The sequence below is a fragment of the Carassius auratus genome, chromosome 3, assembly GCF_003368295.1.
Source record: "Carassius auratus strain Wakin chromosome 3, ASM336829v1, whole genome shotgun sequence".
Lineage (NCBI taxonomy): Eukaryota > Metazoa > Chordata > Actinopteri > Cypriniformes > Cyprinidae > Carassius > Carassius auratus.
Window position 1 is genome coordinate 14751752 of NC_039245.1, and position 18549 is coordinate 14770300.

General features: G+C 40.8%; 1 protein-coding gene across 1 annotated transcript; it reads right to left on the minus strand.

The window, feature by feature from the left end:
* Nucleotides 1-474: 474 nt before the first annotated feature.
* Nucleotides 475-17761, minus strand: LOC113054697 (trinucleotide repeat-containing gene 6B protein-like). Its single transcript, XM_026220414.1, has 20 exons — nucleotides 17680-17761; nucleotides 15707-15774; nucleotides 15579-15600; nucleotides 13382-13729; nucleotides 11275-13158; nucleotides 11034-11189; nucleotides 10050-10231; nucleotides 9885-9959; nucleotides 9655-9807; nucleotides 9036-9167; nucleotides 8828-8950; nucleotides 8647-8745; nucleotides 7521-7725; nucleotides 7177-7296; nucleotides 6323-6457; nucleotides 4394-4480; nucleotides 4103-4303; nucleotides 3958-4022; nucleotides 3452-3591; nucleotides 475-2862 (listed from the first exon to the last, which is right to left on the minus strand). Exons 2-20 carry the CDS (start codon nucleotides 15749-15751, stop codon nucleotides 2460-2462), a joined length of 4575 nt encoding a protein of 1524 aa, XP_026076199.1. The 5' UTR covers nucleotides 15752-15774; nucleotides 17680-17761; the 3' UTR covers nucleotides 475-2459.
* Nucleotides 17762-18549: the final 788 nt, after the last annotated feature.

Here is an 18549-nt window from a genome sequence, read left to right on the forward strand (position 1 = left end):
ATATTTACTTAAGAAATAAAGATTAAAGATCATCTGTAATTACAAAGCAAAACATTCACAATTAAAAGTTAAGACGACTTTGATTAAATGTACACAACTGAACGAAAACCTGCTAACTTACCTTTCACACTGACAGGTTAACAGCTGAGCAGAGATAATAATCCATATTAATAATACAAATTTATACTGTATATGGAAAAATAAATCCATTTCAATGTGCATTCAGCAGTATCTAATGATTAATGCTACTGGAAATAAAATTACATTAAAAATGAAAGACCATCGAATCAAAACATCTACCTAATCAAATAAAATCTACCCGTGAAACCGCTGATTAATTTTCCTATTAATGATCAGTGAGTCAAAGAAAAGCAGTTCACTTTTACCTCTAAACACAGACAGTTTCACAGCTGAGACACACAATCTGTGACAAAATGAGTCCAGAAACCACAAAAACAGGCAAACATCTGATCCTTCAGTCTTTAGAACAGCTGCATGTCACTTTTATTTAAATAAACTCACTTCTTTTTTTCTCTCTTTGTAAAATCTCAAAAATCAGAACACTAAAAGGAGTGTTAAAGTCTCAATTGAAAACAAAAACAACAGTACAGACACATAAAAACACACATCTTCCAGCTGTTTGTAAACTCTGGACAGGTGGATAAGTTTGGCAGAGACGCCGTCACGCGCTCATGTCTTAAAAATGCTTGTAGATTCATTATTGCAGTTCAGCCGATACAAAAGGCTACATGAGTACGCTTAAAAAACACAAAAGAAACGGCAATCGCAGAAACCCGATAATGCCAATGTTGGTAAAACACAACCAGCAGTGTATAGTGCACAATCAACAATGTACAGCTGCACACAAACACAGACCAAAAACAGTAAAGTGCACACAAACACACAGTATAGACGTCCGTCCAATCACGTGAAAGTCTTTGAAGATAACTTGTATAGCCTTAGCAAACAAATAAAAACAATGTACGAATCATATAAATGTGACCGCGAGCCTGACGAACAGATCAAGAAGGGAACAGTGGAAGGTCTGAATGAGAGATCAGATGCGTTTAAGACACACAAGTCCACAGGAACGCTGCGCTGGACGAGGAACGGAGCGACAGAAACATCGGCTGCGTGAACCTCCCAAAACACAGGGAAGCATTTTCACTCCTGAATCCCACAGAAATAATGAGGAGCACATTTTATGGATAGTTGAAACTCTGCATTTCTCATTACGATCACGCAGAAAACGGCATTTTTTTGAATATTTTAAAATGTAAAGCATTTGTTTATTTCAATTTTAAGCTAATTGCATTACAATATTTAACTGTAATATAGGAAATTAGACAATGTCGTTACGGCAATGAGAAGTAGAAAACGTCGCACATTACAATACTGAGAATGAGGGAGCACATGTTCTCGGTCATCTTTAAAATAAATCACAATGAAGGAAAAAATGAACTTGTTCTAAAAATAGGCTTTTGATTTTGACTTGATTCTGGGGCGAAATGAGACCTAGGTGTTTTTTTTGGTGAGTTTCACGCACCTGGCAGCTTCGAATGCTGTTGCTCTCTAATTAAATCAATAAATCTGCTGTCGAAGAGTCAAACAGTGCCAGCATAGCATCAAACTGAAATCAGTCGTTCAAGTTGAGCAGTGTGTGTGTGTTTGTGTGTGTGTGTGAGAGAGAAAGAAGGCCTTTAGAAACAGTCCCTGCATTCGAATATATGATAGCTTAACTCTGGCAATGATGAGAATGTCTGTAAGCAAATCCCTATGACGCTCACACTGCACCTGTGTGTGTTTAATATCTCACTGGATAGATAGAAAAGCCTGTCGACTCGTCCAGTGTTTGTGGGGAAATGTAGCTCTCTGAATGCGAGTGTTTGTTCGAAGTGTGTGTGTCTTAAAGTTGCAGCGTGTCGCCAGAAACAATTGCAAAAATAATGAAAACATACAGAGGCCACACATTACGCTTTTTGGTGACTTATTTTTCATTCAATAAATAAAAATATACCTCAAGAACTTGTTTAATTTTACATTTAGACGATTTTTTTGCATTGTGATATTTTTAAGACAATTCCACTAGTATTTATTCATCACAGTAATATTTGTAGTACAACCTTTATATAGAAATAAAAAATTACCATATATGCATTAATGCATTAATAACAGCAATTTGAATTAACTGGGAACTGTCATTAAAAATAATAATCACAATGACAATTTCTTAATGGGCCTAAAATAAACTTATGCACAGTATAAATTATTTTTCCTTGGATGTTTGGGGTTAAAAAAACTGAAATGTTTTAATGAGATTCACCCTTGTCTTGTGAAAACTAGACTGAAATATTATGATAATGCACGGGCTTCCACATGTTTGGAAACAATCATTGCGTTTGCAGTTTGACACACTTTAAACTCCACGTACCAGTATCTCAATAACTGACTGCTGTCAATCACAAACTGTCTGTCCCGCCTCCAAGCAGGTTGCCTGGCAACAACCCAGCCGTGCCGTCCTCTAACTGAGGACCGCCCCATAGGCTGCTGCCGTGGTAACCGAGAGCCACACCCCCCCAGACCCCTTTCCCCGCCCCCTCCCCTGCGCTGTTGCTCCATTGGCTGAGGAGGGCGAGTCCCGGGGCTTCCACAGCGGAGCCAGCCATCACGTCCAGCCCCTGCCAGCCCACCGCCGCGTCTCCGTCCGCCCTGATGCCCACGGGACGCTCACCCTCTCGCGGGGCAGGCTCAGAGCCGGGCGAGCCCTCGGGTGACCCTGCGGCCTGGGAATGTGTGAAGTAACTGATGACGTCCTCCTCACTCATGAACTCGGCCAGGATGGTGGTGTTTCCCAGAACACACCTAAACACGAAAACACTTCAGATCACTAGAAAACTTACTAGAAAGTCCTAGCATTCATGTCGGACATTAATTCAGTTTATCAACATGTTAACACTTTCGGGGTGTTGGTGTGACCTGCATTGTGACATACTGAACTCAATCAGGCATGTTTTGCATCCACCAGCCATTTAATGGCAGTAAATCTAATTATAAGTTATTGATTTTGACATTGGAACAGTATCAGTAAATTGAGCATCTCTAAATACGATTGATCTGTACATCTACGGAAATAAAATATGTGACACTGAAATATATCTAAATTATGAATGTGAATAAAAAGAAAATATTGTATTCATTTTATAAAATGTAATTACACTGTTGAGGACTAGTGAATCTCAGCCATCATTCAGTATGAGTAAAATACTTAAGTACTGTTTAAATCAAATACTTTACTCAAGTAACACTGGAATTGATGACCTGTAACGGAGTCATTTTTGTTTTAAGGTATCTGTATTTTTACTCAATTATGGTGTTCAGTAACTCTTTACATTTCTGCCTGACAGAGGATTATAGACAATTCATTATTAATTTAAGTGTGTGTGTGACTCACATATGCAGGGCACTCTGGGCTTTGGCGGCTTCATGAGGGCTGCAGTAGCGAATCAGAGCGCTGCCCTGCGTCAGGCCGAGGTGAAAGGTCAGAAGAGGGCCGTGTTGTAGACAGATCGTCTTTAAGGTCGAGCCATCGATCTGCACACAAACCACAGGAAAACACAAAAATGTAGTGATTTGCTATACTAAATATCCCGATAAATACAGAAAACTGCTTAAAACCGACATTTAAGTTGCAGCAAATGCTTCAGATTAGTGGTTGGCCGATATATCGGACGATATTTGGCTTTTTTTCAAATATCGGCCCATAAGTTTTTTTGCTTTGCAGATGTGTTCAAAGCGGGACTTTTGTTTTGACGGTGCACAAAGTTTCCTGTGAGGGTTAGGTGTAGGGTTGGTGTAGGGCCATAGAATATACAGTTTGTACAGTATAAAAACCATTACGCCTATGGGATGAACCCACTTTACACAAAAACAAATGTGTGTGTGTGTGTGTGTACACACCTGTGGTGTGAGGTTTCGCAGTAACAGCCATGATTTTCCCGCTGAAGCTCCTCCATCGCTCCACTCTGTAAAGCACGGGACATGAACAGGTTGATCTTCACATATACCTGTGTGAATGTGACGTGTTAATGTGTGCCTGCAGTACCTGATTTAAAGGGCGGCTCTGGGCCGCTGGCTCCGCCCCCCCAGGCCCTGGGCATCCACGGCCCCTCCCCCGCCCACAGCTGCTTCTGACTGAGACCCGGAGGGGGGCGGGACATGTGAGCAGTGTTGCGATTGGTCCGCCATGACTTGCCGTGTCCGATGGGCTCCGGCGGCCAGCTGGACTTCTGCTCGGAGTATTTAGCTGGAAACAGCACGAGGAGATGCGAAATGCTACGAACATGCTGAATACAATTTTACTGAAAATGCGCAGAGGTTGTTTAGCCAGCGTTACCTGTGCCGTGAGCAGCGAGGGGTGTTTCTGAGGCACTGTACGGCCAGGCACCAGGTGAAGGCATACAGGTGTTCAGAGAGTTTGACCCTGATCACAGACACACACACGGTTACACTCTCAAGCATGCATCGCAGATCACATTTCTAAAGCCTCAAAAATGAAAAAACTTTGCTCAATGAAACTGAACGCAGTCTACTGCATGTCTCTTCTGCTGTCTGATTGATAGATTACACTTTTTCTCTTTTACTAATTTTAAGGCCGGGTTCACACCGCAAGCTGCAGCAGAGCAGAAGCAGCGCGTATTTTTTTCGGTGCCTATGTTAACAGATGAGAGCGTTCACACCGCGCGCAGAGGCTGCGCGGCAGAGCGTTGCAGAAGCAGAGCAGAAGCAGCAGTGCCGCGATCGTTTCGGCGCTGGGTCTATTTTTGCTGCGCTGCTGACGCTCAGTTAAAGTGAAAGTACACCTTTGATGGACAAAATAAATATGATTTCACACAAAAAGTGCTCTAACTGCACAAAAAAGCACATTTAGGGTGTTTTAACAAGAACTAAAGTATGTTAGGAAAGAAAATTAATATAAAAAAATATGTATAGAAGATAAAGTGACAACGATCATGGCCAAAATACACATGTACTTAAACGAAAAAGGAATTTTGCCCAAAATTTGCATTAATGATATCTACTGTGTTATTAGCAAATTAAATAAAAAATGTATGATATTTAAAATCACATATTTTTCTATTTTTTATTATAATTTTATTTTATATATATATATATATATATATATATATATATATATATATATATATATATATATTTTTTTTTTTTTTTTTTTTTTTTTTTTTACAAAATCTGTTAAAGTACTTACAGTTCTATCCAAAAATAGACTTTTTTGCCGAAATACAAAAACAACTTAAATAATTTATATTGCTAGTTTGGCCTTGGAGATATTTATTAGTAGTAGTTGTCGTATTATTTTAACTAGGCCTATATATTGGCAGAAGAACGGATGTCGTGCTGACAATCATAAACAACAGCACGTGGTGTCACAGGCGGTGGTCTTCAGAGTGCACCTGGAAAGACAATAATGGACGACTCTCGTCTCGTGGAAGTTGAGAAATAGCAAGTTCTTTATGATCCACACAATGTAGGCCTACTTTACAAAGACTTGCAGGAGAAGGAAAAAGCATGGGATGAAGTTGCAGCGGCTCTTATTGCAGATGGTAATTAATTTTATAGTGTTTTTGACGCTTTCGCTGGCACACGAGCAAACAACTCAATATTTGATTCAAAATAACAAAGGCAGGTGATACATGCATATATAATAAACAAGTAAATGCTGATTTCAAGATGAGCAGGAAGTCAAGGCTGTGAACCATTTACAATAGCCTACACATAATTTAAAACCGTTTATTAAATTGGTTTTTAGGGTGTCCTTTGGTAAATTTGATTGCAAACAAACCCAGTGACAAGATGGTAATATGCATCTTTTTTAGTCTCCTTAATAACAAATATAGCGCGATGGCCTTTCTTCTATCAACAACATATACTGCACGGAAAACAAAGACAGCAAAACAAAGATGCAACAAAAGTAACAATGAAATTATTAATTAAAAAAGCTTCTTGCCAAGTCTTTTTATTTAAATGTATTTTAAATGGGAAATAAAGCAATGCGAACGTAACCATAGAGCACTCTGACCAAAATCTGCTGTTCAGTTGCGCGCTGCCTCCGCTGCCGGTGTGAAAGCAAAATAGGCGCGCGCTGCTTCTGCTCTGCCTACCTCCTGCTAATGCGCTGCTTCTGCTCTGCTGCAGCTTGCGGTGTGAACCCGGCCTTAGTCCTTGTTTTTTGTGTGAAATGAGGGAACAGATCAGTATTTTGTGCACATGATTTAAATTGTTTCTTGCACTCTCCCGGTCTCAGTACCTGTGCTGTCTTGCAGCAGATGATGCTCGGCGTCACCGAGCACGGAGGATCCCATTATTCCCGCAGGGTTCATGTAGGGGTCAGGCTCGGGCTCGGGGCTCTGGACACCCTTCCACGGGACGCCTGGCTGAAACTCTAAGAGTGAGATGACATATTACAGCAATGAATGCATGAGAAAGTCAAACACTTGCATCCTGTGAGGCTCATGATGTTGGGTGACTTTAATATAATATCTGACATAAAAACTGAGCTGGGCTGAATGTGATGGAAAAGTAAAATGACTCTAACAGGCTGCAACTTTTAATCAAATGACTTAATCGCTTATTTGACCAGTCAAATGATTCACTGAATCGGACAGAGCAGTTCTTGAACTTAAAACAAAACAAAAATCATTAATGTAAAATGTGATACAACTCCAATATGACTGTCTAAAAAAAACTAAATTTAAGGCTCTTCAAAATGTGCTTGGCATAGGGTTTTGCAAGCATCAGATTTATATGGGTTGCTGTTCAGATTTTAGAAAAATACACTGATGTTTAAAGGTTTAAAGGTGAGTAAGAAGAAGAAATACATACTTATTCACAAAGGAGGCATTAAATTGATGCATACAATCACAGTAAAGACATTTGCAATGTTCCAAATGTTTCAAATAATTCCTTTTGTACTTTCTATTTAAAATGATAAGTATATTTCACAATATTACTGACTCAGACTATTTTTTTAACAGTAGTGTAGCAATGTCTAAGAATCAGATCTGGGCTTTCCGAGTGTACAATCTCAAGACAGATTGAGTATTTTCACCAATTCAAAACAAGGAAATCACTAATACATGCAAGATGCGGTCTGACTGTTACCTGGAGGCCAGGTGGGGTTGACGGGAGATGTGTCGACTTTCCCTCCAGCGCTTCGGTGCCAGCTGCCGCCCAAAACATCGTACTGAGAGAAGGAGGATCCACCGGCCTGCTGGACCGGCCCTGAACACACAGACACCGAATCACTAACACAAACTCCTATTCTCGGGTGGGAATTCACATATTTTTAATAATAACAACATTCATTTCTCAAACATTCATCTATTCCTTTTGAATAAAACCATCCTCTAGTATCATTTAAAGCAGCACATTCCAATAAAATCTGCTCAACCGTGTAAGACTCGTTCATTCATTCACTCATGTGTTTGAGGAGGTGAGGTCCTCACCTGTGAAAGCAGCAGGAGCTTTGCTGTGCAGCTCAGATCCTCCCATGGCAGCATGCACCGGCCCATCAGGCTGTTTGTGGGCGTTCATGCCCAGCTGGTGGAGGTGTGCGTCTGGGTGTTTGGGGACGTGTCCTCCCATGGGGGGCGGAGAGAGTCTGGGCCCACCAACACCCTGCTGCTGCAGAATTGCCATGATCCGCGCCAACTACAAAGAAAACACACGTTAATGAAATGCACTTGGTCCATACAAAAATTATTTCAAAGCATGAGTATCCAGTTAAAATAGCTACAAATCCTAAAAAACTCATTTATTTTTAGAAGCAACACTGAATCAGATATTAAGACTTATTATAGATTTAATCTCGATTGTAAGGTTATATTGACTTATTTATGCATAAAAAGTGTAAATCTGCAAGTTTGCTAAGTAGAGAAAATACCTGAAAGCAGGGTCCAAGTTAAATCCAAAAATACTACTGATTACTTATTGGCTAACTGCTAGTTGGTCAAACTAATACTTAAGACACTGTCTTAACATAGAGGCTAAGTTTACACTACTGGCCGCAGGTCTTAATATCTTATGCATCTTGCTTCAGGCATTTTTAGATACTTTAGCAAGAAAAAATAAGAAAAAATAACTAAAATGTATTAACATGTTTTAACTTCAGATTATTGAAAATTCAGATATTTCAGTCAAGACATCAGTTAGTTACAATAATTTCATAGGAAAGGGTTTTTTTTTATTAACCATTTAATGATCCCATAAACAAAATCTTTCAGTCGGCGTATGCATTTTATGTTTTGTATCGTATTTGATATATCAGGCTTTTATGGCTCATATAGTCTGATACAGTGAGAAAAAAAACAGCTCAGATTTATTCAGAGACTCAAACTGAACAAAAATATGCAATTTAGTGCAGTTGCCGATATTTGCTGATACACAATCCTGACTGAGAGGTCATGAGAAACAAAAACGTTCCTAAAAAGGATGATGATCATATTAGATACTCACATTTGAATATGACTTATAAATAGACAATTCATTAAAATTAAGTTGCTTCAGTCCAGTAAATGCTCATCTTGAATATTATTCAGTAGGGGGCGCTGTGCTGTTATTTGGGTGCTGTACCTGCTGTGGGTCATACTGTTGTCTCACGGGAGGAGGAAACTTCCTCTGATTCAGAAACTGTTGCTGCTGCTGCTGTTGTTGCAAAATGAGCTGACAGGCCTTAGATAGATAATGTACATAAAACAGTAAAACAACACCTTTTTTAAACACCTTACATCATAGGACTAAATGTGATACATACCAGTTGAAACTGTTGCATGTGTGGATGAATGCCACTGAGCATGGCGAGGTGTTGGGGGGAAAGCTGTGGAGGGAACATGCCTCCACTAGGGGGCGGCATTGGCTTTAACATTGGCCCAGGAACCTGCACAACAACAGAGAAACCATGGTATGACTGTGAGCTATTAACCATCCATTTATCAGTGTTAAAACCAAGATCACAAACTAACCTGAGGCGGCAGGAACTGATGAGGCACTTGTGCTCGTATCCCAGGGGAAGGGTTTAAGGGGTGCACACCAGCCTGATGAATCCCTCTCAATGGAGGAATCCCACCACCGCCAAACATACTATGACCTCCAACCTTCAAAACAACAGCAAAGAAGTGCAATCGCTAAAGCTTAGGGGGAAGTTATGGCCTAGTGGTTAGAGAGTTTAACTCCTAACCCTAGGGTTGTGGGTTCAAATCTCGGGCTGGCAATACCACGACTTAGGTGCCCTTGGGCAAGGGTCACCATACTTGGCTGAATGTCAGGTCACTTAGGGCTTTAGAAGATTTTTAGTTAGACTTCCACACTCATGACTTTGAACAGCCAGCATGAAACAGAAGCTACAATTGACTTCTATATGGTGACGTACTTTTGAGTGAAACTGCTCATCGAATAATAACCAAAAAAAAGCAATTGATATTGAGTAGCATCAGATAAATCTGATCCCATAACCTCAGGTTGCTCCAGTGTCTCCCAGGACTGGAATAAGTCCATTTGCTTTTCGTTCTTAAGAGTGTTTCTGCATTTAAATGCCATGGGATATTTGTTTCAGTGAAGATGGGATTGGATGTGTCTCAGTACCTTGTCCAGGTAAGGTCCGGTCTCCCCGCATGGCGTCTCTTTGGAAGTCTGTGAACGGAAAGCTCCCCCAGTCCTGCCGCCTCTCCGTATCTCACCATCATTCATTCCTCTTCTGTCGTGCCTACTATCGTGACCCATACTGGAGTCTTCATCCTGTCAAACACATGCAGCATATTTCTATAGCAGCAGCACACAAGAGCAGATCAGCAAAGTGGTAACGACGAACTTACCATTACGCTCATGTTTGAGAACTGCCGAGTCACAGGAGATGCCCACGAGTCCCCACTGTTGCCTTTAAGAGGGCTCTGTGGGACAAACCAAAGGGTTACTCGGGAGTCGATAGTTTTCCCTAAGTCAAAAAGCCTTGGTGAGGTCAAACAGATCTCCCAACATACCTTAGCATTGTGTCTCCTTGCCCCCTGACCTTGTCCCCAGCCCCCGGAGTTGTATGTGGACATGTTGCTTTGAGATCCTCGACTGCCCCAAACACCAGAGCCACCATCCTCTTCCTCCAAACTGGAGTGTCGGGACACATTCGAGCCCTCGTCACCCCATCCCTCTTGCATAGACTTTGAACCTTAATAGTAAATATGAAGAACAGCTCAAATGACACACTTGAAAAGTTCCACAATTAATAGGGAAAAACAATCACAATTATGGCTGCCATGATTACCTAATTGTGAAAAGACTTAATTACCCAGCATTACATTTAGATTTACTCTCATTATGAGGATTGGTCAATTGTTACCATTTTTGTAGTGCTTAACATTTCCGTTCATCCACTCTGCAAACATATGTGTGACTGGTTGTTATAGCAAATCACCAAACCAAAATAATATTAATGACCAAATATGCAATTATGCCTGGCAATTTATGACCAGTTGGGATGTGTAATCTATTTACAGAACACAACATTCAGTTACCTCCAACAAAAAACTATTTGAATGTACATTCTATTATTTAAAATTAATAAACCACAATTATAATATCAACGGAAATAATCAACAATTAGGATTTTTGTCATACTCATGCAGCCATTTGAGAAATCCCATTTTACAGTTGTGCTCAGGGTTGCCAGATCTGCAGAACAAAACCAAGCCAATGGGCAATAAAAGGTATTTCAATGACTATCACAAAACTAGCCCACATAATCACTGTATAATAATCGTTGTGAACACAGTGTGTCTCATTAAGTATAGTTTTATCATTTGTAGAATATAAATTGGGTAGAATATTTCAATAAAATCATAATTTGTGCAAAGTGTCCAACGTTTAACACACAGAGAAAAATTCTGGCAATAGTTTAAAATAGGCCCAATTCCTTGCGAAACCCACAGACTTGGCAACCCTTGAGCATGTACACTTAGACTGTCTCTTACTACACTTAGTAGAATGGGAATGCACGTTTCCCCATCCTCCTCCTTTCCCTGGATCACTGGATTCCCCCCAACCATCAAACGACTTCCCCCAAGAAGCTGTACTGCTGTCCATGGACGAATCGGAGGGATCACTGCTGCGTGCCCAAGTCGCAGGAACTATAAGATGAACATGTGTTGATGAATGGGATATTTCTCTTTCGAAATGATTTAACTGTTTCAAAATGCACTGCCGGCTTCTTACCAGAAGTCTTAGATGGAGCTCCAGCCTGTCTTCCAGACGACTGCTGTTGGTCCTGTGGGCTGTTCTTATCCCACCGATTGACGGCTCTGCTGTAGCGTGACGGATCTCCCCATGCAGATGTGCCATCATCGATTTCCATCTTCCGGTTGATGGACTGCGGCGAGGGTTCATCCCACCCACTCGGCTCTGCAACTAAAGGCATCTGAGGGATGGGTCCACAGGTCCACCCAGACCCCTTCCTCTGGTCGTCTGTCTCTCCTGGACGACCCTGATCCTGCAATGCCTTTGGATATTCCGGCATTTGCTGCTGGGTTTGTGATTGCTGCTGCGGTTGTTGATTTTGGGTTTTAAGTGCTGCTTGTTTGTTTGGTATCTGTGATGGAAGAAGCTTCTCACCCCATCCCTGGTCCTGTTTGACACTGCTGCCTGCCAAGCCACCACTCCGCTGTCCCGACCCTTCAGGTCTGCCCCATAACCCTTCATCCTGATTCTTGTGGGGACTGCCTCTCTCCTCATTCCAGCCTCCACCTTCAGGTAATTGAGTCCACTCACTTCCGCCACCCTTGTTCCACCCCGTCCCATCCTTCCTGCTAGTATCTTCAACCTCCTGGCCTTCTCCCCAACCGCTCCCATTGCGGCCTTTCCCAACACTTGTTTCTCCATGCCCAGTCCACCCTTGAGCTCTTCCCACCTGGCCAACCTCCTGCTTCTGCATTTTGGAACTGGAAAAGTCAACTGCTTCCTGCCAGCCTTCCTTACTACGGGTGGTGTGCTCTTCTGCATCCCAGCCAACATTCCCACTCTCACCCTCAAAGTCCCATGCGACATTCTGCTTGATCTGGGTCTTGCCCCATCCTGTGTTGCACAGTACTTTAGGATCCAGGTTAGTGTGATTGATCATGGTCTGTAAGGCTTCCTCTGGCGGGAGGGCCTGACATTTGGAGGGGCTTTGGATCAGATTTTGGGCATCCTCATTGTTTTCTCTGACAGTTAATTCTCCCTTAGAACCATTCCAATCATCATCTGCTTTCTGATTGTCATCTTTTGATGCCATGCTGTCCACACACATTGAAGAGTTCTGAAATCTATCTGTGCTTACCTCAGAGATCTCTCTCACATCCTCTTTTGATGCTCCAGCCGCAGAGTCTGAGGTCCATCCTGTAGCTGCCTGTTTGTTTGAACCTACCATATCTCTGTCCAACACTTCGTGAGAGATACCAGTGCCATCACCTGAACTTCCACTCACTGCATCACTGCTCTTCCCAATACGGTCTTCTCCTGTATCCAACCATTCCTCATTGGAGGCTCCATCATCTCCACCACCATTTGGTCCAGCTTGAAGCTCCATCCAATCTCCTGTAATGTGTTGTTCTTTTTTGCAAAGTGTCTGGTACAGTGCACTGGTTGGACTCAAGGGTGTGGGAGAAGATTCCTCAGAAGCAGTGTGGAATAAGAGTTTTCGACTGGAGGATGCTTCATCGGGGTTGTAATTTTGATTTAGACCTTGGGTGCCTTCTTGGTCTCCAGAAAGCAGCGGCACCTTTGAAATGAAGTCTTGATTGACGCTTTTAATGGATTCTTTATTCTCAGAGTGTGAAGACGCATGTCCTATCACACTGGCATCTGCATATTCAGAGAGTTGAGAAGAACTGCCCTTTCCCAGGCCATCAGGCTCATTCATCCACAAACTGGGAGAATTTGGAGTATGATCACTATTCCATGAGCTTTCCGGCCTTGGCCATTTCTCAACATCAGAATTATCTTTGTCCATTCCCTGAGCGGAGAGTTGAAGTCCTGAGCCCAGCCCCCATGTGTAATTTGCATAAGTGGGAGTGGCAAAGGCGTCAGATGATGAGTGCTGAGAAACTGAATCTACTGTAGGATCTGGAAGAGAAAAATACACCACATCAGAAAAGAAAAAAAAGCCACAAAAAATCCCACCAACAACCACATGATTTATTTTCCAGAAATTATACTTTTATTACAGTAAAAAAAAAAAAAACACAAAATTCTACACATCACCTGGCCATTGGAGATATATTAAGTATTATAAAAGAACCTCACAGCTCTGTTGAATTCATTTTATTAAGTCCATAATTTGCCCCACCTGAATCATCAGCTTGCTCCTGCAGCGGACGTTGGGGCATGGTGTCCCCTGTGTTTCCGCCCCCCAGCAGCATGCAAGACAGTGGCGGCTGGCCCCTCTTCAGTAGCACTTTTGGTTCCTGTTGGTTGCGGAAGCGCGGAGGAACCTCACGGGGCATGAAGCGCTGGGACACCGTGGAGGGGGGCTGTCCGTTGGCCACAGGGGTCCACTTTGCATTGTTCCCTCCCTCAGGGGGGTCCGATGAACCCCCAACAACACGACCGGGGGAGTTTTTTTTGTCAGAACCGGGTTGTAATGAAGCAGAAGTAAGAGGGACGAGGGATGGAGGAGATGGAAATAAGCCCAATTCTGAAAAAAGCAGAGCGGGAAAAAAAACCTTGCAATGGATAACATTTTTTAAAACGAGTTCTAAATAAAATCAGAACATTTCTGAAATCTGAACTAAACTCTAACTAAACAACACAGGACGTGATGTGATGCATCCTGATAAAGCACAACAGTGACTGCAGTCACCAAAAATATTCAGGCAAACAGAAAAAAAAAAAAGTTTTAAAGAGCCGAAACCATTGAGCAAACTGTTTACTAAGTATATTAAGCAACACACTTCAACATGATATATAATAGACATTCTCATGATGTCATAAAAGTGAAGCTTTTACCAGTGTCACACGTACACTTACAGACATGAAGCTTTATTTCCAAGATGATGCATGGCAAGCTTTGAATTAGGGCTGCGCAATATAGCTAAATAAAACCGATACAGTGATGTGGCTTAGTGCGATTGTCACATTGCACGGGCTGCGATTTAATGCATGCTTTAGATCAAGAATGTAACTGTGTTTCAGATCTGAGATTGGCTTGGTTTGTTTACTGTGAATATAGCTGTTCTGAGATGACTTGAGAGTAAAGTGAAAAGTGAAAAAGTGAAAGTGTCATGTGTCCAAGTATGGCGACCCATACTCAGAATTTGTTCTCATTTTTTCCCATCCAAGTGCACACACACACACTAGTGTACACAGAAACAGTGCAGTGGATAGCCAATGCAGCAGCGCCCGGGGAGCAGTTGGGTGTTGGGTGCCTTGCTCAAGGGTCTCTCAACTGCAGTCGTGGCATTGAGGGTGGAAGAGAGTGCTGATTATTCAAGTTCGGACCTGACGAACTTTGGGTTACAAGTCCAACTCTCTGTCCATTATAATCTTGTCGGTTAAAGGTTAATAATCAGTTAACAAGTTGTCGGTTAGGAAAAATAACCGAAATGAACATCCCTAACAAGGATTAGTCTACTTTATATTTAATTTATATAGTGAAAAATGAAAAGTATAAGCAGATGCAACAAAATCACCCCCCTAAGGCACTATCAGTTAAATGTGACCCAATTTAAGTTTTTTTGCTCATGTGACACAGATTAGATCTGTTCTATGAAAGTGTTAACAGGGGAAAAAACTCATGCATTCGGATATTCCAAGATCAGTTTCAAGCCTTATTCATATATGGAAATAAATCTGATATAAATCAGATTTGTGCCATATATGTAATTCATTAAAACTGCAGCAATATGGTACTTTTCCGCAGTTTAATGATGTCATATATGCCCCATGCTGGCAAATGTGTAAATTCACACAGGCTATTTTGAGCTACAGGCAAAAAAACTATAATAATAGTAAAAAAAAAAAAAAAAAAATGAGAATGCTCCAGGTAAAAAAATCAAAATATATATATTAGTAATTTATAACAATAAGAAATGGGGAGGACTTCACTCTATAGACTATTGCCTATTGACTATTGAAAAATGCAGAGCACTAATTCTGAGTATGGGTCAACATGTTTGGCCACATCACATCACTTTCACTGTGTTGGTCGGCATTGTGCAGCACTTTAACGATTTCAATATATTCCGTATTCTGCCCAAAAAGACCATAAACATTGCAGATAACATCTGAAATGATAATTCATTTACACATATCTTAAAAACTAATCCCATGTGACTGATGCACTTCAAATCAGGTGATTTAATGCCAGTTTTTTGGCTGCCGGTCAGTGATGCCCTCTGCTGGTAGGGACTAGTAAGAACACTTCTGGTGGTTTCACCGCCTGACGGCAGTTTAGAGCGCAGCTGAGTGATCCAGACATTATAGAGATCAGTGGGTTTAAATCAAACTTTACTTACACAAACCAAGCACAAATGCTATTTACTAACCTTCTGCGCTGTCTTCAGAGTCCTGTAATAAAAACAAACTGCTCGTCAGATGTTTGCATGCACATACACAGCTAATGGGTGTTTTGTTGAGTATGTACAAAGTTAAACCCAGCACATGCATTGCCCACCTCCTGATGACTGCTGTCTCCTGTCTTCTGGTGACTGTCTTCCATGAACTGCTGCTCCCTTCCTGTTCCTGTGACATGACACAAACCACATTTATTAAGGCTCGAAATTGTGACCATTCGTGTGAGTGCGACCAGTTTTCACTAAAAATGTTCAGAGTATATGCCTTCTGAGTGTGGATACAGTGACCTGTCTCAAGCTACATAACCATTTTAAGCTCCATCTTTCCATTTGTAACTTTAATGCAGATTTAAGATTGGTTAATATTAGCTGTCAATCACCCAGTCAATGCTTTCCGCTGTCAGGGAGCTAACAACCACAGGGAATGTGAAGGGCTGAAGAAGAGACAAAACAAAAAAGAAACACGGACAGATTTATTTTGTGAGCAACCTACAGTTTCAAATAATGGTGCTGGTGTTAGTGATCATGTGGTGAATGTTGATCCAGCAGCCGAATTGAACAGTTTAATGGTCAAAATTACATTTTTCATATATAGACATCGGCCAATTAAGTTTTTCTGCTTGGCCGATTTTGACGGCACTGAGAAAGGCAGTATTTGCATTTACAAGAAAAATATATATATATATATATTTCCCTATTTTCCAAGATATCAGAATCGGCTGTCAAAAAAAAGAAAAGAAAAAGAAAATGTTGATTGATACTTTCATTTGCTTGATAACAGCCCAAATGTCTTACTATAATCGACCGATTAAATATAAGAATTTGACTCAAATAATATTGCACACTTTTAGAAAAAAATGGCTTTAAGGAAAAAAGTGAGGTAAAAATCCATTTAAACTTATTGGAAAAGATAAATTTGGGTCATTGTTGTGAACTGACCACCACACAGAATATGAAGAACATAAAAATGTTTAGCAGTCATCTGTCCACTGTAGCCCTAAAGATATCAGCACAGTAACACTCAGTCATATTATAGTATAAAATCCCAGAAAATAGAGATATCATTTGTCAATATCGCACACCCCTAGCTCCCAGCCGTTCTGTGCAACTGGCTGAATGTAAAATTTAACACCGTCTCCTAACCCTCACCAAAGAAGAGTTTAATTATAGGTTGTCTGTCATTTTCTCTCTCCAGATTAGTTTTTTCTTGTGGTAGTCAGCGACTGAATGATTGACAGCTCACATTAACTAAATGTAAGGATAAAATCTGTTAACATATCATTTGTGGTTGCGATGCTCCTAGATTTTTGGTGATTGCTTTGGTGACTTTCTGAAGTTAGGAGCAACAGTGCTACCAAATAAAAAAGTTAATTTCGAACCCTGCATTCTATCTCTCTGGTTAACTGCCCTGTTTTATTGAAAGACCTAGTATGATGTACTCATGTATGCATGCCATGGAAATCTTTGCACCATGCCAGATCATGAAGAAGTAAATATTTTATTCTACTATTTTTGTGTTAATACTTGCAAACTTTCTTACACAAACCCAAACGCACAACAACACTCTGATGACAAATGGTACAAATACACAGAGACATACATCATCGCACTGAATGATGATTTTACATCGATATTATTTCTCCAGTGTACGTCAAAGACCATTGTACTGTATGAAATTAACGGTCTATTTCGCCATAAAGCTGATTTATACATCTTTCTGCTTCAACTTATCAAGCTAACATGCTAATTATGGCGCATTCACGCACAAACGTTCAAACGCACAGAAAAATATGCTTCGATATCAATTAAAGCAACTAGAGAAGGGCTACAAGGATAACTTCAGGCCACAAAATGTATGCAAGTATTCTATACGTTGAATTATTCAGCGGTTTTCGATGGTAAACATATGAAGAGATCAAAACTAAATGCAGAACTGAAAATACATTCGCGGCGAAACAAAGACAGCCTTCAGACACGGCTCGAACAGATCGTTTAATGTGTATACGTTTGTATTTTGCTGCTAGCGCGACATATGGTGTGTATGTTTGCAAATGTTTGGATTTGTTTTGCTCACCTCAGTAAGTCCGGCCAGCAGCTGCGCACTGACGCTGCAACGATCAACATCCGGGTATCAGGTCACAGAAACACGCGCACGCACGCGCGCATACCGGGTAACGATAAAAGGAGACTTAGGTCTCTGCAGAGCAAAAGTGGGCGTTTATCACCATGTGGGTGGTTTAAAACTGCTGGGTGTTTCTGAATCATTCAATCTAAATGATCCCACTTACCCAACCCCACCCCTAAACCTAACGTCACTATTACATCAACCAATCAGGTATCATGGTGTAAAAACACCTTGATCTTGTAACTCCCATTACTTTCCTTCAGAGACCTCTACTTGATAAAAAGTGCATTTGGTTTTAAAAATTCTTAATATGTTTATTAAATGTATATATACATGGCGTTACTTATCTGAAAAAGTAACCCAGATATTTGTTCATTAAAAAGTAATGTGTTGCTTTAGTTACTTGAAAAAAGTTGTCTTCCCAACACTTGGACACGGACCAGGTTTAATGTAGATTTTGACAAGCCTACTGCTTGCTGTGAAACGTGGTTAAACGGCCAAATTTGCAAACCAGGAATTTTTTTTTTTAAATAAATAATTAATATTAGCTATATGATTCATATTATTGAATTGCGCAGCTGCATGAAGCATAATAGTTGACTGTTGAAAAATTCCAGGTGCAGTTCACTCCCAGTCTCAACCATCGACCAGAAGTCAATTTTGATTATATGATAACTTTTTGACAGCATTTCATCTAAGAGCGAAAACAAATTCGAGCGCAAGAGCACAGTTTTGAGCAAGATGTGCCTCTCGGGATAGGTGTAGAAACTATTCTTCTTCTTCTTTCTTCTTCTTCTTTGTTATGGCTGTTAAAAATAA